This window comes from Liolophura sinensis, chromosome 8 (genome assembly GCF_032854445.1).
Source record: "Liolophura sinensis isolate JHLJ2023 chromosome 8, CUHK_Ljap_v2, whole genome shotgun sequence".
NCBI lineage: Eukaryota > Metazoa > Mollusca > Polyplacophora > Chitonida > Chitonidae > Liolophura > Liolophura sinensis.
In genome coordinates this window covers 9,818,502-9,840,497 of record NC_088302.1, presented here as the reverse complement: position 1 = coordinate 9,840,497, position 21,996 = coordinate 9,818,502, and the positions used below count along the sequence as shown (strand labels likewise).

Here is a 21,996-nt window from a genome sequence, read left to right as displayed (position 1 = left end):
TCATCTGGCTTTGATTAGAAACAGTCTTTTTTTTTTTTTTTCTTTTGGTTATTCTCAACACTGGCTCATTGTTTTGACATGACTAGAACTCCGGCTGTCATGAATAAGTTACATCAATCCCCACCCACCGATGTTACTGTATTCATGTAGACCTCTATAAACAGGTTTGAGTAAACACAAGTCTTCATTGTCTTTTGGCATGCTTAAAAATACCTACAATGTACAATACACTTATGAGACACTGACACTAATGGAACACATGATGTTCCAATTCAATTAATATTTCCGGTAAATAATACTATCATGAAATTCAGCTAAAGCTCCAAACATGATCTAATACACTGTGTTTTGATCTTTATCAACAATGGGGTCACAAAGACGTCTATTGAAAAGCGATGTTCGAAACTTTATCACGTAAAGCTCACAGAGAGGATCAAAGTTTAATCACCAAATATGGCTGTGACCATTAGGGTTCTGCTGTATCTCTTGGATAGGAGTGGCAGATCTTTTTCTCTAAAGTCAGAGTAGACATGTGACACACAAGGGATGTAAAATGTAACAGTCTTTCAACATTCCCCTCTGCTCTTGTATAAAATAATACAAGGAAGTATTAACAATGTTCTCAACATAAAGCCAACTGGTGCCAAACTTCTGAAATCACCACTGGTTCAAAATGAACCAATAAAACCAAAATAAATTTATTTATTTGATTGGCCCGCATTATGGTGTGTGGACACCGGGGGGAAACCCACAACCATCCGCAGATTGCTGACAGACCTTCTCACGTACCAAAATGATATAATATTAAGATAATAAAAAATCAGAGGTACTGAAGTGTATGGTTTTTCATACTGTTCAGATTGAAGAGCAAGCCCAAATCATTTGAGAGCCTTTATGGTAGTGGTATCAAATCAGTCAGATTATTGACATGCTCCAGTGACAATATTTTTGTTTTATAACACTCAGGTAATGCAACTTTCATATGTCAGGTAGATTAAAACCACCACCATTCAGCATGACTGTTCATAACAAAAACATGTTGTATTAGGTATAAATTGTGAACAAAACCATGTGACCTGTTTTGTTTGATCGTCACCCAATGAACAACCAGTAAAGCTCCCAATATGAGAGTTTGTTTGGTGATATTTTGGCCTCGCTTACAAACTGTCGTCGCTTTCTGAACTCTGGCCCCCAACAGGATTTGGATCAATCTGAAGAGAAAAAAAACCCCTTAAATTAGATTAAATTGCTCAGGCTGTTAAACTTGATACAGGAATTCACATTAGTATTAACACTGTCTTGACAGATCTAAAGGTGAAGACATTGCTTACTGATACCAAACATTGCCCGAGGGAAAAAATGTCTGAACAGATCAACCACTGGCACAAGGAAATCTGTTGCCAAGAGGAAACTAATCAGTCTAGAGGAAAACAACTGTTGTCAACAGAGTACCATCTACAACTGACGACAGGAAACTGACCCGTCTAGATTATACCAACCAGTGTCCACAGAAGACATCCTCTGACAAGAATGAATGATTATGGTTTAACGCCACATCAGCAAAATTTCAGCCATATCATGGCGACGTCTTACAAGAGGAAACCAACCACTCACAACAGGAAACCAAATATTACCTAAGTGAAACCAAACATTCCCAGGAGGTAAAGTTAACACTCCCTAAAAGTAAACCAAACACTGCCTACATGAATTCAGAGGTAAGCAGACATACATGGCATTAGGTGTAGGGTTATTCAGAAATGGCCACATTCACCCATGACTAGTGCTGTACCATGAAGACTGATACAGAATAAAGGCCCATACATTCAGAAATACAGCTAAGATACAAACAGGACTGTGGCCACACCAAAGAACAATATCAGAAGAACTTTCTCTGCATGCAGCCTACAATTAAGGAAGATCTGACAAAAACAATGACAAAACAAACAAATTCGCCTAAAAATCTGATGAAGACACAAAGGTCATAAAGAATAAAATATTATGGCTTAATTTTGGAAATACTGTAGCCATACTGCCAATGTCAAAGGGTTAACTGATTGATTGATTGATTAATACATTTATTTCATCGCAATCACAAGTACATTTCACTGTTATAATAACAAACATTTTTGAGAGTGAAAGAAACCAAAGTGTCCTGAGTAAACCAATAACCTTTGGAAAGTACAGTTATCACCTTAGAGTGTGTCAAAATGTGTCCATACTGATGAAAAGTACCTCCAGCAAAGTTCATTTAAGACCACCAAACGGCCCTGTTCATACAGAAAGTACATCATTATACTACTTACTGCCCCTATCGGCACTTGACGAAAAGTGGAGAATCGGGAAAATATTCTTGTAAGACTGGCACCAAACCAAAACCTCAGTCAGTTAATGAATGGAAAGCACCTTTAACCATGTGCCTACTTCACAACCCTTTCTCTTGCAGGATGCTATAATTTCCTGTGGTTTTAATGTAGGACCGAAGTAGACAAATTAATTCTCCACGGAGAAAGAGTAAGCCATATTTTGTCTGACAAAATGTGTGAGGTTGAGCTGTTTGAATACTCACAGAGGGAATACATCACGTGAAGGTGCACTACAAGATCACTCCGAAAAACAAAAATTTATAAGAAAAGCAAAAAAACATAAAACAAAGAAAACACGTGTGCCAATTAAATGCTAGCAAATGTGCACCGAATACAATACTAACAACAAACCGTGTCTAGATCTTCAATGATATATCTGCAAAATAAATGTGTTGTCTTACAAGCAAACACTTCATGCTCAATCAGTTCTGAAATGACCCGACAAACGCCACGGGCAAATGCACATACCAACACTGAATATCCAAAACACCAGTTAAAAACAACTCTGAACTATCAACTACAGGGCTTCACTCTCACAGAACGGATACAACTGACACAGTGAGGATAAGATGGCAATCCAATCATCTGAGGGCTTAATACATAACCTTTACCACATTTTTATGTTCACACTGTCTTAGAACTACTGTAAAACTTCAACATTTTTTACCTCTACAGTACTTTTTGTCAGTGGAATTTATGCATACATCATGATAATGATGCTAAAATTATTTGCTTACGTCACTAAAGATGCAAGTTTTATAAAACTGTGCAAATTTACTTCTCTAAACACCATAGTTCTCTCAGAATGTTTAAAAACATTGGTCACAGAGGAGGTTGATAAGGCTGAATAATCAGGGTAAACTTTTTTACAATGGATAAATTCCTCATATTGCCCGATTCTGAGAGTCCTACTCATCTTAGAAAGAGGTTTTGTGTTTGTTTGGGAGGTATGGTGATATTCTAAAAAAATGTGAGCTTCAGCACCAAAAGTAACACTTTATGACGTTCATTTGCCTCTAAAAATGTTGTTCTTTTCTCAGGTGAATTTTAAGGTCAACTAGACCATACACGTGTTCATGTACTTAAAGGAGAAGAAAACTTTAAAAAATAACCCTATAGGCTGAAAAGAGCACATTTTTTTCTCTCTGGTCGTGCCTGCTGCGTAAATTTGCGATTTTTCCTCACCATACATGTAAAGCCTGAAAACGGCAAAGCTTGCATAAACTGCTGAGTCCATCGCATCCTCCATCTTTAATACCCTGTAATTTATACTGGGGGTGTGTTGCCAATTAGCCAATGAAAGTCGTTAAAACTGCCGGCTTGTTTGTGTAAACTCGGAGCCTACGTCCAGCATTCCAGTATCCCGATCATCAAGCGGAAAACGAACTGTACTGTTCGCTACCTTCTGGGAAGAAGAGTTCTGCCAGCAATATACAAACTACACTTTCACCGTTTCCAACGGTAATTCTCCTCCTAACACAGAAGACTTCAGGATGAGTTCTTCAGCAAAATGGAGTCGCCTACAGCGCATTTTGGCACTAACTTTATTTATAATTTATCAACTTGAGGTACATATTTGAATTTTTTTATGGCATGCACCTGCGAGGAAATGCATATTTTTTTCAATGGTATTTGACTGATATTTAAATTTTCTTCTCCTTAAAGTATCGACAGAGCATCGGTTTGTAACTACTTAGCCCTGTGTAACTTCAAACTTCCACTGTGTTCAAGCGGGGAGATCTGTCAGCAACCTGTGGATGTTTCCCCCGGAATCTGCTCGGTCTTCTCTGACCATAATGCTGGCCGCCATCATTTAAGTGAAATATTCTGGAGTATGGCATAAAACACCAATCAAAAAAATAAATCAATCCAGTGAGTTCCCTGTACAATCTAAATCAAGTGCAAACCGAGTATATTATACTGAAACTATGTTACAAAATATTCCACACAATTAATTTTAAGATGCAATAAGTAATTTAATATATAGCCCAACACGCTACAAACAACCTGTTATAGTCATGACTTATATACATAAACATAAAATATTTTGCCTTTCTTGAATTCTGAATTTGTATACAGTCCAACGTTTAAAGCCTGCAAATATTGGCATTTGACTGCAGGACTTGGTAACTGAGTAAGTACCACTACATGATTAGCATTAATAACAGAAAGTGGAAGACTATTCACCATTATTTCATAAATCACATATTACTTAAAGTTTAGCATTTTCAGGTGGCAGACTTTGTTTGATTCTGACTGATTCATCATTTTCTGGTGAAGTCTGATTAACTTCTTACCCCAGTAACGTCAGTTCTGACATCACAAGTATCATATTAAGGCCTTTATGTGCTACTTGAAGTGCATTTTGACACACCAAAATTTAGATGAAATACACTAAACTCCGGACAGCTAGTTCCTTTTGAATGACAACAAGTGACAAACCTGTGTACAAAATCAGAATTCAAAAAGTAAATAAATAAGAAAGTCCACATTAATGGGATTTGAACTCACAACAAAGCATACCTCAGAGTAGGCTGGAGGTGGTCTGTAATCATACACGTAGGTGTACATTGGAGTGTAGGTCAAGTCTCCCATGTTACTGTCAGGGCCGTCATCATCGTCATCTTGAATGTCAACAGCGCCACCTACACTCACAGCATACGTAGGTGGGTCTGCAAACAAGGATACGCACAAGTGAGCAATACTGTTAGTGGGTTTTGACAGACAGAAGTTTGTAAATCTTTATATAAATGAATATTCAAAGAGTAACATCAGTAAAAACAAGTTACAGAGGAATAGGGAACAAAAGACATTTTTTGTAATAATGTTGAATGTTACAGATTGAAAAAATGTAAAAGTAGTTGCTTCACACAAGAACACATTTCAAACAGCAGGAAATCTATTGATTGATCAAACTTCATATAAGCTGACATGAAAATTGAAGTCATCCATTTACAGTGAAATTAAAAATATGCCGTGTCAAACACTGGTTAACTCTGTTGAAAACAGTTCTTATAACCAAGTCATGGTAATAGACTTACCATCAAATGGAGGTGGGGGTGTGACCATTTCTCTGTATGGGGGTGGGGAAGGAAGGGGCAAGAAATCCATGTCTAATGAAGATTGAGGCAAGAGGCTTGTGTGTTCACGGTAAAACCGTGACTCTGTGAAACGGTATGGGCGTGCTCGGCGATATGGAACTGTACCGATGACAACCGGTAAGTGCATGGTCAGGTTATATGCTCCAGGAATATGCAAAGCAACCTACAAATTTAAAAGGTCTTTAACAAAATAGCATGAAAAATGAGTTCAGCATAGTCATGATAGATACTTTCTCAATCTATGGGTTTATTTATTTGATTGGTGTTTAATGCTGAATTCAAGAATATTTCACTTGTATGACAACAATTAGGCTTATGGGCGGAGGCAACTGGATTACATCAATCTCACTGGTCAAGGGCTGACTGCCTGTAGAGTGAGTGAGTGGTTTAATGTCGTACTTAACAAATTTTCAGTCATATGACGATGAAGGAATCCTTAGAGTGCATGTAATGTGCTTCCTTGTTGCGGGATAGATTTCTACCGCTCTTTTCTCTAGTGCTGCTTCACTGAGATGACTTACCAAAGGACTGCCTATAGAAGAGCAGCACCTGGGAGGTTAGACAACAGGTAGGAAACTTTGCCGAGAAAATTTCAATCCTTCAGTAGCACTATCAGACAAACAAACAATCTCACTGGAAGTGTTTACTTTCAAAACGCATGTCCCCTACTGGTTTGAGCAGTCACAATAAGATGTAACAGAATACAGTATGCCAAAGTTCACAAGTGGACAAAATGACAAGAATTTTGTTGACAACAAACAACGCCTAACAAAATTTAAGTCTGACCTGTAATTTGCCAAAGTGATGTAACATGCCCAATTTCACTATAATACAACAAACCCTTATGGGAAAAGTTCATAAAAGATTCATATTCCAAAAGAGTATCTGTCATGGTGAAGCCTTGTACCAAGTTTTTATTCAATAGGATGAACCGTTTTGAAAAAAAAAAGGTCTGGTGCACCGGATTCTGACGAAGGGTAAATTTCTAAATTGTGGTGCCCTCTAGTAAAGAACAAAACTACACCGTGCAGACCTTATCTGTCTTACCTTAACATAATAATCCACTTTCATGACACAGCAGTTCATGATGGAGGGAGAGACTGCAGGGATTTTGAGCAACTGTGATTCCCAGGTACCACGGCTTCCAGGGGCCACTGGCAACCCTAAAATATCAGCCATTGGTCAAATTTTAGAACAAAAGATCATCCCCATTCTTCTAACTGTTGGGATATCTTGTCTCCTCATTTTAGCTAATACACATGTAAGTGACACAGGACTTCAGTTTCTCTTTTATCACATTGTTAGTCCATCTATGAATACCCTATATCGTTGCTTTTCTTGAAAAAACAAGAGAAATATAATTTTTAGCACTCAGGACTACTACAAGAATAAGGCCTTCTCATAGCTGGTGCACAAAAACTAATTTATATGGATGTAATTTATTATTACCAAAATTTATGTAATTTTAGCTCTGAATGTACATGGATATATATACATGTATAATGAAGTAGTATAATCTGTCACCAGGAATCAGATTTATTGCTGAACAAAATAATTATAAAAAATATGGAATGTTTGGAAATAACTGCTCAGGGTACAGTACACATGTACTAAAGAGTTCTTGAAATGAATGGGAAGCACATGTTCTGTACCTGTTAGAACTGTAAACTTTGTCCTTCGTACTCTGGACTTCCCATTGGCAAAAAAGGCTTGAGTTTGGTGTAAGGTGGCATAAGGGATGATCGTTCGAGAAGAATGGTTGTCAAACTCTGCCGATATAGCAATGGATTCCCCTGAAACAGAATCCATCATATTTCCATCATTCAGGGGGAATGAGGCTTATTGCAGCTGAAAGACAAGGACAAAGTGAGTATGTACATGTTAAGCAAGTCACATTTGGAGATAAAAATGGCTGCCTGCATGAGCTCATCTTTAGCAACTATTCAGGTAAAATTTCCAAGGAAGACAGAATTTGTGCCATCCAAGAAGGTGTGTTCAAACCTGTGTTTTGAATTTCCAAGCAAGGAACCAGTCAAAACAAGTGTTTTGTTTATTCCTTGCTATACAGTTTGCCATATTCATGGCAAATGATTCTTACATCTATATTTGATCAAAGTACCTCTGATCAGGCAAGCACATGGCAGGCAGAGTGATCACAATTCATTATGCATTTCCACGAACATCAAATGCCTTTGCATGGGGTTTGTGGCAGAAACATATACCTCCTGAGAATCCATTACACATTTTACTTACATGTACTTAATCACATACAACTGGTTTAACCAAGTAACCAACCAAGCCAGACTGCCGGTCATACATGTAATGAGACAGACAGTTTAGTTTCAGCGGCCACATGGAACCCTGTCCTGAGTGAGGCAGTACCTGGGCAGTATCCCCTCCTATCTGTCCGCGCTGATATAGATATGGGTCCAGATGTGCACAACCAACAACACAATGTTTTCTCCACATTGTTTTCCACTCGCATCTGCAAATAATAAGACAGAAATGTCAAGCACTTACATACATACCAAATACCCAACAGAAAAGAGAACATACCTGTTGTTATAGCTATGTCATGTTATAGCTTTTAATGGCTTGAAGTCACAAAGTTTACCAGGTACATGGTGAAGGTCAGTGGTTCTGGGCCTTTGGTGTCATAATAAACAAGAAAAATGGCAAATTCTAGAGTATAGTATAAAACACCAATCAAATAAATAACTGAATCAAACTTGAAGTGACTGGAAGTTACAGATGCCAATGATCAATTTATATCCAAGCATTTCGATCAAATATAAAGTGTAATTTTATATGTACATTTATTGTTCAAATTACCATGCATCTTCACCATATTGCTGGGATTTGCAGGAGGTCTTGTCTCATTAATCCACGAAACTGTGATAATCTTGGAGATTATGGAGGGTCGTTGATTGCATTGTCTTATTAAGTTCTACTGTAACAGGGATTAGTAACACGGAGTATGACTGGGCACTACCACCTGACATGAGGACAAGGGTTACAAATGAAGCCCTCCATCATCATCCTAGTATGACAGCCACAGAATAAAATGATATCCTACCACTGATGACATGTATGCCATACTACACACATTAAGTTGTTTTGCCTATCTTTGGGGCTGGGAACTTTAAGTTGCTGAACAAAGACCTCAAGCATGGTATACATTGTAAATAGAAATAGACTGTAAAAAATGGAATGAACTTAAAACAAAAGGGCTCACCTGCTGGAGACACATGAATGCAAAACTTTAGCTCAATACAAAAAGTACTGAAATCATGAACTTGGTAATTTATGGTAATTAATATGTACACAGAGCATCAGCGATGTAACATCCCCCTTGTGTCATTGTGCTATATATGCATGTAAAACGTTAGGTCAATGCATGCTGCACTTTTTGAGATAACAACCCTAACATTTTGTTTGACACTGATTATAATACACAATACACTTTTAAGTCAAACATCCAGTAATTTACAATGCAAAAACTGACAATGGAATAAAAAGAACACAGAAATCAAAGAACACACATGTAAATACAAATCCGAATGAACTGAGACCGTTTACTCAAAAGAAAACTGGAGAAGGAAACACATTTCAATGATAATTTCATATCTCAAACTGAAATCTTCAAACATGAAACAGAGCTTGACCCAAGGCAGCCCACTGGATTAGATGGTGTTGCTCCAAAGCTACTAAATCTCATAGCCTCTTTCATCGCCTCCTCACTAACCTTTATTTTTAATCAGTCCATACGAACCGGTATATTTCTTCATGACTTCAAAAATGCTAGAATTACATCCATCTACGAAAAAGGTTCTAAAATGGATCCAAATATCTAAAGACCAATCTCAATTCTTCCAACTCTTTTCAAAATACTTGAAAAGCATGTGACAAACCAGACAAAGAAATTCTTATCAACAAATAAATTGCTGCATGAACTACAATAAGGATTTAGATCCCACCATTCATGCCAAATTGAACTCACAAAAATTACTGATAACTGGTTTCCACAGGTGGATAAAGGCCATCTGACAGGTGTGTTATACATTGATCTTAAAAAGACATTTGACTGCATTGACCACCAACTAGTGCTACAGAAATTGACTTGGTATCAATTTAGTGAAAAATGTCTTTCATGGTTTCAAAGTTATCTATAACACAGAAAACGAAAGGTTTGTTTAGGAAGTATTCAATCTCAACTACATGAAATAATATGCGGAGGCCCCCAGGGCTGTGTACTTGGCCCTCTACTGTTCCTTATTTTCTTTAATGGTCTCAAACTACAAGCTAAGAATTGTATTAATGATCTGTTTGTTGATGACACAACAGTATCAACAACAATAAAAATCAGCCAAAAAAAATGGAAAGTGCAGAGACAGCAGTAGAAAATGAGAGCAAAACAATACTGCAGTGGTGCAACGATAATGGCATGGCAATCAACTCTGATAAGACAAAATGCATGACAGTTGGTTCATGGCAGTGTATAGCTAGGTTGGAGAGAAAGCGCCACTTAGAAATTGATGGAAAAGAAATTCAAAATGTAAAGTATACAAAGTTTCTAGGTGCAACAATTGATGATAGGTTGTCGTTGGAGAAACAAATTGAAAATCAGTGTAAACTTATATCATTCACGCTCACACTGTTAGAAAAGTTCAAGAAGTATTTACCACACCATGCCAGGGTTTTGCTTTATAATGCTTATGTACAACCACTGTTGGATTACTGTTGCACAAAATGGGGCAATGCACAGCCCTAAAGAGTCACTTGAACGTATGTTACGCCTCCACAAAGGTGCAGCACAGATTAATATAAATGCATAATATACCAAGTCAACACCACGTCAAGAACTTTTCAAAATCCTAAAATGATTGACAATATATGAAAAAATCATGTTGCACAAAAATGTACTAATGTTTAAATGCCTAAGCGGCTTGACTCCAAGCTACCTTTTCAGCAAATTCTTTCCGAAATTCTGGGGTAACATTGTGGAGCAGACTACCTATACAGGTTAAAAAAAGTTAGAGAATGTCTGCGTTTTCAAAAAGAAAATGGAAATGTTTATCTTGTTAAAATATGCCTCTAATAATTAAGTATGAAACTGTCTATGATTCCCTACATTGTACATAGTCTTTGATCATCTTATATTAGATTCATCTATATTTTATATATACTGTATAGACCTTGTAAATACCCTTTTGTGTGAATGTGTGTATGCACGAGAGACTCAAGGAAGATTGGTTTAGTAACTAATTGATCCCCCTCAAAAAATAAAGTATTCTTCTTATTAGGGGTTCAAGCCATTCAGGCTTGAATCCCTATTGTATCTGTTAGGATTATTTGTTTTTATCATTATTATTCTCGACAAAACTGTGACGCCATTCTAGCAAAAACGGTTTGGTCAAAGTTTATGAAATTTTAGTATGTTTATCTGCACACCTTGATGTTGTGCACTGAATGTTTTGGGCCGATATGGTCACGTGACTTGGCGGCCATATTGGATTTTGTTCAAAACCTTTAAAAATCTTCTTCTGCAAAACGGCTGATGGGACTGATCTGAAATTTAAACTGTAGTTGCACTAAGCCTAGGTACATTCACGATGTACTTGAAAACTTCGTGCGTTGAAAATTGTAGAAGCTGGCTATTGGGTGAACATGTCACGTGACCGAAAAAATTATTTTTTGCTAAAAACGTCTACATTTTTACAGATGATGTCGTACAAATAGTCCTACCTGATGCAGTTTTAGACGCTGAGTCAAGATATGCTAATTTTGGGAAAGCGGAAGTGACGTCATCAAAACTGAAAATGTGAATATCTCCATAACCAATAAAGCTGGAGTTGCAGTCTTAAGGCCTAACATCATCCCAAGGCATGAAGAGAAATTTGACACAACCAGAAGTGACGTCAGCAAGCCGGAAGTAGTACATCCCAAAACGAAAATGGCTATTTTTACAAGTTTCAAAATTGGAAAGCTTCTGCGGCTAAATTAGCATGGCCGAAATGCATGAAATTTAACTAGGTAGTGGGAGTGGGGACTGTCTTTTATACGAATAAAAGTTTCGGTGTCCCAGGTCACGTGACCCAGCCGCCATGTTGGGTTTGCGAGTAAAAGATTTGGGAAACATTTTCTTTTAAACTTAACATCCGATTGACCTGAAATTCTCTACATGGAACAACTGTTGCCTGTGAATTATTTTGACACAGGCAGAATGCAATATGTCAGGAAAAAAACGGAAACGGAAGTGACGTCATCTCAAATCAAAAATTTTGAATTTGAGTCTTTTAAATATGCTATCTGTCATAATTTGACATCCTGATGATGAATCTGGTCTTATTTTATTCCAATAGTGCATAATTTTGTCACAAATTGCGATCAAAGGGCGAAAAGTTGCAATTTTCCCTCATTTTTGGAAGTCAAGTGACAAAAAACGGCTATAGCTGCAAAGCTGAAAATGGCTGAGTGCTAAGGACTATGTGTGGACTCAATACGTGCGGAAAATCTTTCAAATGGCTTATTAAATGTGGGAGTTGCAGTGCTTGAAAAATTGTTCAAAGGCTGATTTATGATATTTGGCACTTTGACATCCCCATGCTATACAATGCATTATAAATGTGTTTATGACTAAGATGAAAGTAGAAATGTGGACAGCCAGCTACCCGACCTAGTGTGATGTCTTTGCTACGATGCATATTTTTGTCGCAAATTGCGATCGAAGTGCGAAAAGTTGCATTTTTTGCCATTTTTGCAAATGACTTGACAGAAAACTCTTTAAGCTGTAAAGCTGAAGTTCGCCCAATGAATATGTTTCTAGGGATCCACATCTATTGTATATGCACGGATACATGCAAATACCAGCCCTACAGGCTTGAACCCCGGCATCGCTGTCCCTGACAGCTATATTTAATATTATTATTATTATACCTCTCTCTCGTTATTATCCTCTACATATGTGCAATACCTGAGCCCAATAAATGCAGCACTTTTTGAGATACTACCCCTTACATTTTGCTTAATGTTGCTTTCCATGTTATTGGACGTCAACACCCAGCATACAACTGAATACAGGTGTTTTTTCCTGGTTATACATGTATATATTATGGGGAATTGTCCGACGAGGAAGACGTCCATCTGGGAAAATGTTGCAAGGAGAATTGTCCACAGGGGGAATGTCCATATCAGGAAATGTCCACGCTCCTATGTGAAACACACGTATGTACATTCACACCAGGAGAAAACTTAAAATCTAGGATCCTTTGCTAATTTATCTCTAATAAAATGTACATTAGCTGAATGTACATTAGTGTTTACCTGGTACTCTGGTTTGTTGATATCTATAGGACTGATTACGGTAAATGCTTTCTTTGTCTTGTGGTTGAAAGCCCAAGGCTTGTCCATCTCAGCCTTCAGCCAATATCGAATACTGCCATGCTTGCCTTCAAACGAGGTAGAAATTCCTCTGAAAGAAAAAGGTATAAATATTTGATAAAGGGAGCAATGCATATATAATATTCTAATATTTTCATAACCAATGCAGATTAACTCACGCAGGTAGGTCATCCTGCCAATGTATTTTAATATTACACAGAGTTTGTTTTGGAAATACCTATAACTTCAAAAATAACTTTTCTTTCACTCATTTTTGCTTCACATGTTTCGTCAATGCACCTTTTGTGCAACACGAATACATACAAAAAATGTTACTAAATCGAGTTAATTTTGCAGAAAATAAGACACAAAGACTTTGGAAACTTACTCCATTGGGAGCTCAAAGGCGAAGTTGAATTCATGACGACCTTCAGTTAAAGTATCTCTTCCCTCAGAAAGTTCTGCATAAAACCACAAATACATTTAAGTTACAGACCTTACTAATCATGTCAAAATAAATAAGGCAATTTGTCTGCAAGGACAAACATCATACAAACATGCACTTACACCAATATGGCAACGGGATCAACATTCTAATGTCAACATCTAGTCATATTATCAGTAATGCTTTTTCACACCTGACACCTACAGACGTGACATTGTGGAAAGTACATGGCCATTTACATGGAGCATTTAAATTTATGTGGCTTATCTTACAGTAAGAGCTGCACAAAATCATCTTAGCATCTTGTTGGGGGTGGTGGGGGGGACAGGGGGATGGGGGTTTGCTTTTTTTCATGTTGCTTTCATTGTGGGAGCAAACTGCGCTCTCTGCCCACAGGAAACCCACAACCATCTGCTGGTTGCTGGCAGACCTTTCCACATACGGCTGGAGAGAAAGTCAGCATAAGCTCGACTTGAACTCACAGTGACCACACTGGTGAGGGACTCCTGGGTTATTGCAGCATGCTGGCGTGCTAACCACTTGGGCCACGCAGGCCCCTCAGATGATTAATGTGATGAATTCACATCACTGCAACACGCAGCAAGGTCTAGCAAAAACTGGAAGTGTCTGCTTTATGTCCTCTTAGCACGCCTTAATGTCAATGTATCTATGGTGCTGCCTGACTCGAACCCAATGCCAAAAACATCAGACATGACACCCAAATACATGTACTTTGCCACAATTTGGTATACTGAAAATACGCCAATCAGTACCTAGATCAGATAGTTGGGATGACAGCATAGCACCCAGTGCCAGTCACATAGACTTCCACAAAACTGTTGACAACAAAATCCAAATTCTATAGTACCCTTTACATTTGAAGGCAATAACAAAGGCAAAACACAAATAAATTCATAACGAAAAGTTACATCGGAAAAACATTTGAACAGCCAGCAGTTACCTTGCTGGGACTTGGCGAAAGTTCAAACTGAAAACATGGTGGATGTTGGTACGACATGTTCATTTGTAAACTTAAAATGACCTGATTACTGTTAAAAGATGGTTTAACTTTGCCCGCTTTGGTCAACTTTGGAATCAGTGCATACCAAACAAGAACAGACAAGGGGATGAAAAGAGGAAACAATACACCATACTCACAATATCGAGATTTTTAGCATTTCTGAAGTATATTCTGGACATTTTTCTGATGCATTTTTGGAATAAATAAAGAGGAATTCCTCCAAAAAGAGGACAAATCTCATGCCTGCTGTTCACATAGAAGTGTATGACCGGCACCGACCACTATGTTATCGTAAATAATGTCCCAGCTAACTGAGCTAATCCATACCAAGTTGAGGAAGTCCATGTACCCAGATTGCCAAATAAATCGCATGAAATGTTTCATGCTGGAGCACTGGTATCACCCAGAAAAGGACATTTGAGATTAAAATGGTTAATCCCTTTACCACTGTGGTGTGGTCCACTACATATACCACATTGCCTCAATGAAGCATAATATTAACGGTGATCGGTGACAGCTATCGCATTCAATGCCAATAGCTCACACTTGGCCAATCAATCCAAGGTCTCTCTATCAAATGTCTTCTTCAAGGTGAAGCCAAAAGAATCACATTTAATTAATGGTCCCAGCTGGCGGATCAACAACCTTTGTTTCTCCATACACCTGCTTAGCCCCAAGTGGCTTTTTCAATCCTCCCTTTATAATGGATTGGAAGAGAATCCTATGATTTTTCAATACTTTTTCAGAATCAGTATAAAGAGAGGAGTGAAACAGCAATTTGGATTATGTTGCGTGACGATCATCACAGGCTGAAGCAGTATCTCACATAAATACCAGGCCTGATAATCTACATAAGGAGGCCACAGAAACATTTCATGTCCTATCTAGATTCTTTATTCATTTATCTTGGAATATTTTAGAATTTCCCAGTTTCATTAGACCTAAGTGGAAATCACAATGAGAATGTGTACCTCCTCCAAACAGCACTTGTCGTTTGAAGAAATATTCAACTTCTGCGTTGTAATGTTCAGTGTAAGACCCTAAACGGCTCCCTGTGCTGCGTGATTCTGTCCAGTGCACTTTGGCCACGCCACGCATGAAAATTCGGAGAGATCTCATTTTCATGTCTCCTTTTAGTTCGACAACAACTTGTCCGCTCACCCTTTCTCCTGGGTGAAATACGGACTTGTTGTCGACCAAGACTATTTCGAAACATTTTAACTTGCCCATTCCGTCAAGAGCAAAGTGTACCATTAGCACCAGCGAAGAGAATGGGTTGCTTTTGTGCTGACATGTCTTCGGCAATCAGCAGAACTTGTGAGGGAAGTGAGGGAAAACACTTAGTATCTGTCAAAATTTTCTCAGAAATTTTCCCCGGAAGTCGGGGTTTTAAGCACTGTGCAGCAGTGAATAAGTATTATAATTTATTCAGAAATTATTTCTTTTATCCTATCAATTAAAATAACACAATTTATGTCAATGGATTTTCATGTCTGATGAATGATAATAATTTTTGACCAATTGTTAATCTAAACCTCAGCAATCCCGCATCTCAAGCCTGGAGTCGTCTGCTGCAAACGTGGTGAGCCGGTCGCAATAAAGAAGTATGTCTACGAAAAGCTGGATGATGAAGCGCGTCTCCATCCTCCTGTTTGGAACATTTGTGTTGATTCTGTTCAAGACGACTGTTGGATCATCAAATGAAGTTGTTGGCCCAGTCGTCACACACAAGGTACATTGTTTGAATACCTGTTATTCAAAGTGGTAAAACATCTCAAAAGTTTCAAGTTACAACGATGGAGAGAAGAGAGTGGACACGTCACCACGCCCACAGTGCCCTTAAACAAAGGCAGATCTAGAATCTAATTAGAAATGCGTTCACTTGTTGATGCATTTCTAGGCATTTGTACAAATTTGGTCCGATTCCTTCCTCGAAAATAATTCAGATTTGAATGAACTTTGGTGTTATACTAGCAGTGGGTTAATCGAAGTAAACAAAGTTAGTGAATGCTGATGTCAATAAAAGTGCGGACAACGAGGCAGAAGGCCAAAAATGATCGGAAAGCAACGTTTTCAAACAACAGATTATTCATCAGTTAGTAGGCTTGTTTTGATGCAAAACATGATTCACTTTTGAATAAATTTAAACTGCTTTGACGAAGGAAAATGCTCAACATCTTTTTTTTTTTTTTTGAACACTTCAGTTTCCCAGCATAGTCCTCAAGCAAAGAAGCGCCAGCTAAATCTGCATGATATTATTTTTTTCTGCTCACAATTATGACTTTAAATGAATATATGCCTTACACAATGTTTTCTAACAACGGCAGGTTTTCTTCGATATGGAGATTGGAGGAGAGAAAATAGGAAGAGTTGTTGTAGGATTGTTCGGTGAAATTCTTCCAAAAACAGTGAAAAATTTTGTGACATTAGCAGATGGTAAATTGGTGAGTGATTTCCATGTATGTTGATTGCCAATATTCTGTTTTTTAAAAAAAAAGTAAATAGGCTGAAAAGTAATCAGTCAAATTAATGCATACATGTGTTTGTTGTTCGTTCTTTTTTATAATTAGTGATGAACAGGGAAAATTTTTGGTATGAATTGTTTTTCTTAACTGCATGTATTGTTAGCTAAATGCTTCAGTATAATAATTGTCTTTAATAAATGTAATAGGCATACAGAGACTTCAAAACATATTTTTGTTTATATATGTATTAAATGTATTGATTTTGTTTATGACTCTTTAGTGTCACAGTTTAACACCAAATGTTGGAAGTTTTTGTGGGTGTATTAAGTACATTCCTGAACGTAAAATTAATAGAATTACCAGCAAAGTTCAATGCGTTTTGAAGAGAATTCAAAACATACTTTTATACCACAAACCTTGTTTATAATGTTCTTTCAGGTAAGAGATGGCCATACGTATTCATATAAAGGTGCAATTTTCCATCGTATCATTAAAGGCTTTGTTGTACAAGGTGGTGACATTACCAGACAGGATGGCACTGGAGGTAAGATGAATTAAACATTAAAACAAGATCATAATCTAAACAGGGTGCGTATGCGGTCTGAAAAGCCTTGAAAGTCCTTGAAAATCAAAATTATATTTCCAGGCCCTGGAAAACTGTGAAAATGGAGCCAGGTCCTTGAAAAGTACTTGAAAACTGATGGAAAAAAAATAATCATACAATTTTATTCAGTAAGAACGAAATCCTGGCTACAAAAGTCAAATTTTTCTTTTGGTCATGATTCGGCACCACTCAATAAACTTCAGATTATAAACCTAACCTCTGCCATATATACAGAAACTTCCTTCCTTTCTTCTTAATATGTTATTGATACAACTCGGTGGCAGAGATTGTAAGCTCAGACTTACATGCGAAGGCAGTGATGGCTAAAAATGGAAGGTGTGCAAAAACATGCGCAACGTAGTCGAATAAACATATGATAGAGCACAGAATCAAACATGCCGGGCAAGTGCAAGTTTAACCACCAGTGGCTGGAAAACGCTAAGTATTTAGAGTGGATGGCAGGCTTCGAATTTAACGACAGCCATTGCCGCTGCTGCCCTGTCACATGGCTGTAATGCCCCTGAAAATGGTGCCTAACCCACAGCCATTATCTGGCCGCTGTAACACAGGAATGGCCTATGTGCCCTTGACAATAAAAGGATCCATTTTTTTCATCACGTCTTTCTGATTTTGTGTTTTGTTCTCGCACCATTTTCCTCTTACAGTAAGTTGATCTTTCCAATAATTTACGACAAGGCCATACCAGCCTGGATGTGGAAACCATGCCCCCTCTTAAGTTAAACTGTGAGTGCATAAACATGAAAGTTTCCGATACTACCTTCCCTTTGCGCGAGCAATGTACAAATCACAGCGTGGCTACAGAACGCAGTGTAGAGCTCTGTGAAACTGCTTGTCTGTGAAAATGCTGCAAACAAGAGACTAAAGCAAATTAAATCCAAAATGTTGATAAAAGGAGCAGAAAAGAACACCAAATTGAATGGTTTTTTTTCGTATAGCCAGGTAAATTATTTCCTTTTTAAAATGTATATACTTTAATTTCATTTCATCCACAACTTGGTTATCAGCTTTAATTTGGCGACCTTCGAAATGACCAGTACAGTATCATCATTAAACACGATCATCACATATCAGAACAGTGTGGTTTTGTGTGAAATGAGGACAAAATGGTTGTCTTAATTTTCCACTACAAATAAATAATAAGGCACTGCCCCCCCCCCACATTTTGTGACTACAAGTATATGTAAGCCTATATGGTAACTTTAGCCCACTGCAGTACTAACACGAGCGAAAGGTTTTTTCCAATTCAAATTGATCATTTGGATTTTACCGAATTTAAAAATCGATCCTTCATCATATACATATACATGTACGATAGCTAGTGAAAGGGAAATAAAGCTGCATTGACAAGCCACATTCGAGGCGCAAAGCATGGTGAAAACGTAATACAGCTACATTTGATTAAATGTTTAAATGAACTTGGTTACTGGATCTCGTTTTTTAAAGTATTTTTGGTATCCTTGCTTTATTTGGCACTCACAGCAATAATTTTGAATGACACTTACTGTTTTTGGCTACAATATTATTCCAGGGTATAATATGTGGAATATTACATGCTATTATTACCAAATAATTTTATGCTTAAGGAGTTTGCATATTGAAACATACTTTTCTTGTGACAGGTATAAGCATTTATGGTCGATACTTTCCTGATGAGAATTTTAAGCTGAAACATTACGGCCCTGGGTTTCTGAACATGGCTAATGGTGGACCAGACACCAACACATCCCAGTTCTGTTTTATGTTAACCAAGGCGGATTGGCTAGATGGTAAACATATGGTATTCGGAAAAGTTTTAGAAGGAATGGTAGGTTGATGTTATATAATCCTCCTTAACAGTTCTAAATACTTATTCTTCTTTCTTTTCACAAGTTTAATAAACTTGTTTACTTTGGAATATTTGAACTCATTATCAATAAGTACACTTCAACTGTTGGCAAATCTATCAAAACAAGTTGAGGCAGATTCAAGATCACATTTTATGGTGATAAAGTGCATCCAAGCATTGGTCTTTCTGCAATTACAACAACTAGCCTAATCTTTCTTTGTGATGTACTTGGTTGGTTCTAGTTGATGTTGCCCTTGGTCAAATTAACTCCAGTCATAGCTGTACAGTTACACATTTGTCTGGATGAAAAGCAGTGTGTCTTTAAAAGCAGTAAAAGTTACACACATGACTAGAATTTATATATCATAATATTTTTTATAAGAAACTGTAGAATGTGAATAAATATCCTTAAATACTAGAATATGCAAGTTGCCATGGCCTGATCACTAGAAGTGGTCTATATTCTCACATATCCCATTTACCTTTTTCAACAAGGGAAAACTTTGTATTTGCTAATGTATCGGAGGTCTCCAGCTTCATACCTTCTAGATGAAAACTGTGAATAGAAGATGTGTTATTTGCCTTTCATGCAAACATGATTAATGTTCTTAAGACTTCTATTTGTTTCTCAGGATGTTGTGAGGAAGATGGAAAACGTAGAAACAGAGCATGAGCGTCCAGTCGTTCCTGTGTCTGTGGCAGACTGTGGATCCTTGCCATTGGAAAAACATTTTGCTGTCTCGACAGACCCAGTGGAAGAGTAATGGTATAGCCTAGTCATAAAGAATCTTTCTACATGACTATTTACTTGTCAGTGGAAATATTTCATGTGCCAAACAAAGATTTTATTTTACTTACAGCCATGGCGTGTTTAAAGATATGAAAGATCTGATTATGTAACACAAAAATAAGTATTTTGTTTTACATCTATGGCCAAGAATTTTAGATATACCAGTGTGTATGTACATATAGTTGAAAAGATGTTGTGATAGCAAATTTGTACTTCATGCCAGTAAGTGTGCTACCCTATTTCTTCTAATTTTTGGGACGCCTGGTCTGCTCATCTTAGCCAATATATATGTAATTGTAGCAGGAATATTGAGTTCCTTTTTTCTCACATGGTTAGACCATCTAATGAAGAACTTACTCATATCTTTACTTTTCCAAAAGGCTGGTAAAGAAATGTAATATTGTACTTTCAACAGTACTAATATCTGTCCCAAAAATTAGAAGAATTAGGAACATGTAAAATAGTCGCCAAGGTAACAACAGCATACATTTGTTGTTCTTACATTTTCTTCGTACAGATTTTGCTTCTAACTGATTCAGTATACAAGTAATATTGTTTTAACTTTCACGTCCTGGTGATGTTTTAGGTAATAAATTCTAAAGACGCAGATATGTGATAAAAGTTTTTGTAATTCAGAAAGGTGCTTGTTTATGCCTCAAATGTTCATGTAATTTCCTACTGTGATAAATGCATGTTTTTGGTAAAATTCACTCTCCCAGAGAAGATCCTGTATTTTTGTTCAAATGTCATCAATGAAATAATTGTAAGCTGTGATAATTTTCACTGCAATAATTTATCCTGCAGCCACATAGAGTGCTGTCAAGCGCATTTTACCTTTGATTAGTGTATTTTCTCACTTGTGGTATTATTGGGTTGTCACAATTTCCTACCTCATTCATGTGTCACCTGGGTGATTTGCTTGAATGATGATAGCACCTTTCTTATAAATCACTATTATCAAGGTGGTTCTATGTTCAAGAATGGTGCATCATGATTATCCATATTACATTCTCGAGATATGAACTACCAGCTTCAGGTTCAAGTGGTACATCACTTCTAAAAAAATAAAGCACTTGTGTCATAAGAAAAAATTGGAAGTTAAATTGGATATTTCATTTGTTGTCATCATGGAATAGCTTGACTATATATACTTACAAAATTGATAAGCTTTGTGTGAATTTACAACCGTACGACTCAAATTCATGGTTCAAGTAATCTTCAAATTATGAAATATTGTATCATTAGCCAGACTAATTTAGCATTTTAAACCTGTACAAAGTATATGTGCAACAAGGCATTTTGTGTTGCAAACAAATGGCTAGATTTGTATGGCATAAATGGAGACTTTTTTCTTCTTAATAGGTCGTTTTTTTTAAATGTTAATGCCGGGCATTTTAATCATAGTTTTATGAACAATTTTGCCATCTAGAAATAAGTGTTACAGGGTAGTAATAAATGTATTTTGACATGCGGTTTTCTCATGATACCCTAATCATTCTTGTATGATTCACAGTTTATGGGCCGTATGGGTTCTTAGTTTTCCAAACTATATGGTGGACCTGTACATGTATTGTTGCCTTGAACACATTGTTTCATAAAATAAAATGTACAGTTTTTGAGGTCTTTGTTATGCTCGATATGGCATGCAATTTAAGCTTTTCATGGCATGTAACAAATGGAGGCTGAGTGTTTATATTGTATGTATTGCTGGAAGATTTTCACACCTATGGCCAGTGAGGACGCCAGCATGAGCTGAACTTGAGCTAACAGCGACCGCAGTGGTGAGAGGCGACTTGCTGGCACACTAACTACATGTCCCTCGGCCACAGAGGAGCCAATAGAAGACATCTCGCTACCTCCGCCTTTCTAATAAAAAGATGAGCAGTTGTTATACTGACTTTAGTGTCAAGCTGAGGCATACTCCGTGTAAAAGTTGGGTTCTTGAGATGGGCTCATGCACCTTGTATTGCGTCACTCAACA

General features: G+C 37.2%; 2 protein-coding genes across 2 annotated transcripts; one reads left to right on the top strand and one right to left on the bottom strand.

Moving 5' to 3' along the window:
- Positions 1–742: 742 nt before the first annotated feature.
- Positions 743–15,619, bottom strand: LOC135472956 (arrestin domain-containing protein 3-like). The gene is made up of 9 exons (XM_064752701.1): positions 15,282–15,619; positions 13,233–13,305; positions 12,788–12,935; positions 7,847–7,949; positions 7,117–7,257; positions 6,512–6,627; positions 5,405–5,627; positions 4,887–5,035; positions 743–1,211 (listed from the first exon to the last, which is right to left on the bottom strand). Exons 1-9 carry the CDS (start codon positions 15,562–15,564, stop codon positions 1,158–1,160), a joined length of 1,290 nt encoding a protein of 429 aa, XP_064608771.1. The 5' UTR covers positions 15,565–15,619; the 3' UTR covers positions 743–1,157.
- Positions 15,620–15,892: 273 nt separating this feature from the next.
- LOC135472957 (peptidyl-prolyl cis-trans isomerase B-like) lies at positions 15,893–21,691 on the top strand. The gene is made up of 5 exons (XM_064752702.1): positions 15,893–16,042; positions 16,638–16,754; positions 17,214–17,319; positions 19,020–19,204; positions 19,858–21,691. Exons 1-5 carry the CDS (start codon positions 15,917–15,919, stop codon positions 19,987–19,989), a joined length of 666 nt encoding a protein of 221 aa, XP_064608772.1. The 5' UTR covers positions 15,893–15,916; the 3' UTR covers positions 19,990–21,691.
- The last annotated feature ends 305 nt before the right edge of the window (positions 21,692–21,996 follow it).

Coding starts and splice junctions, on each gene's coding strand:
- LOC135472956 (XM_064752701.1), bottom strand. CDS start 15,564: ATGGTACACTTTGCTCTTGACGGAATGGGCAAGTTAAAATGTTTCGAA. Junction 6,628..7,116: donor AAAGTTTACAGTTCTAACAG/GTACAGAACATG, acceptor CTGATATTTTAG/GGTTGCCAGTGGCCCCTGGA. Junction 1,212..4,886: donor CACCTCCAGCCTACTCTGAG/GTATGCTTTGTT, acceptor TTTTCTCTTCAG/ATTGATCCAAATCCTGTTGG.
- LOC135472957 (XM_064752702.1), top strand. CDS start 15,917: ATGTCTACGAAAAGCTGGATGATGAAGCGCGTCTCCATCCTCCTGTTT. Junction 16,755..17,213: donor CATTAGCAGATGGTAAATTG/GTGAGTGATTTC, acceptor ATGTTCTTTCAG/GTAAGAGATGGCCATACGTA. Junction 19,205..19,857: donor GAAAAGTTTTAGAAGGAATG/GTAGGTTGATGT, acceptor TTTGTTTCTCAG/GATGTTGTGAGGAAGATGGA.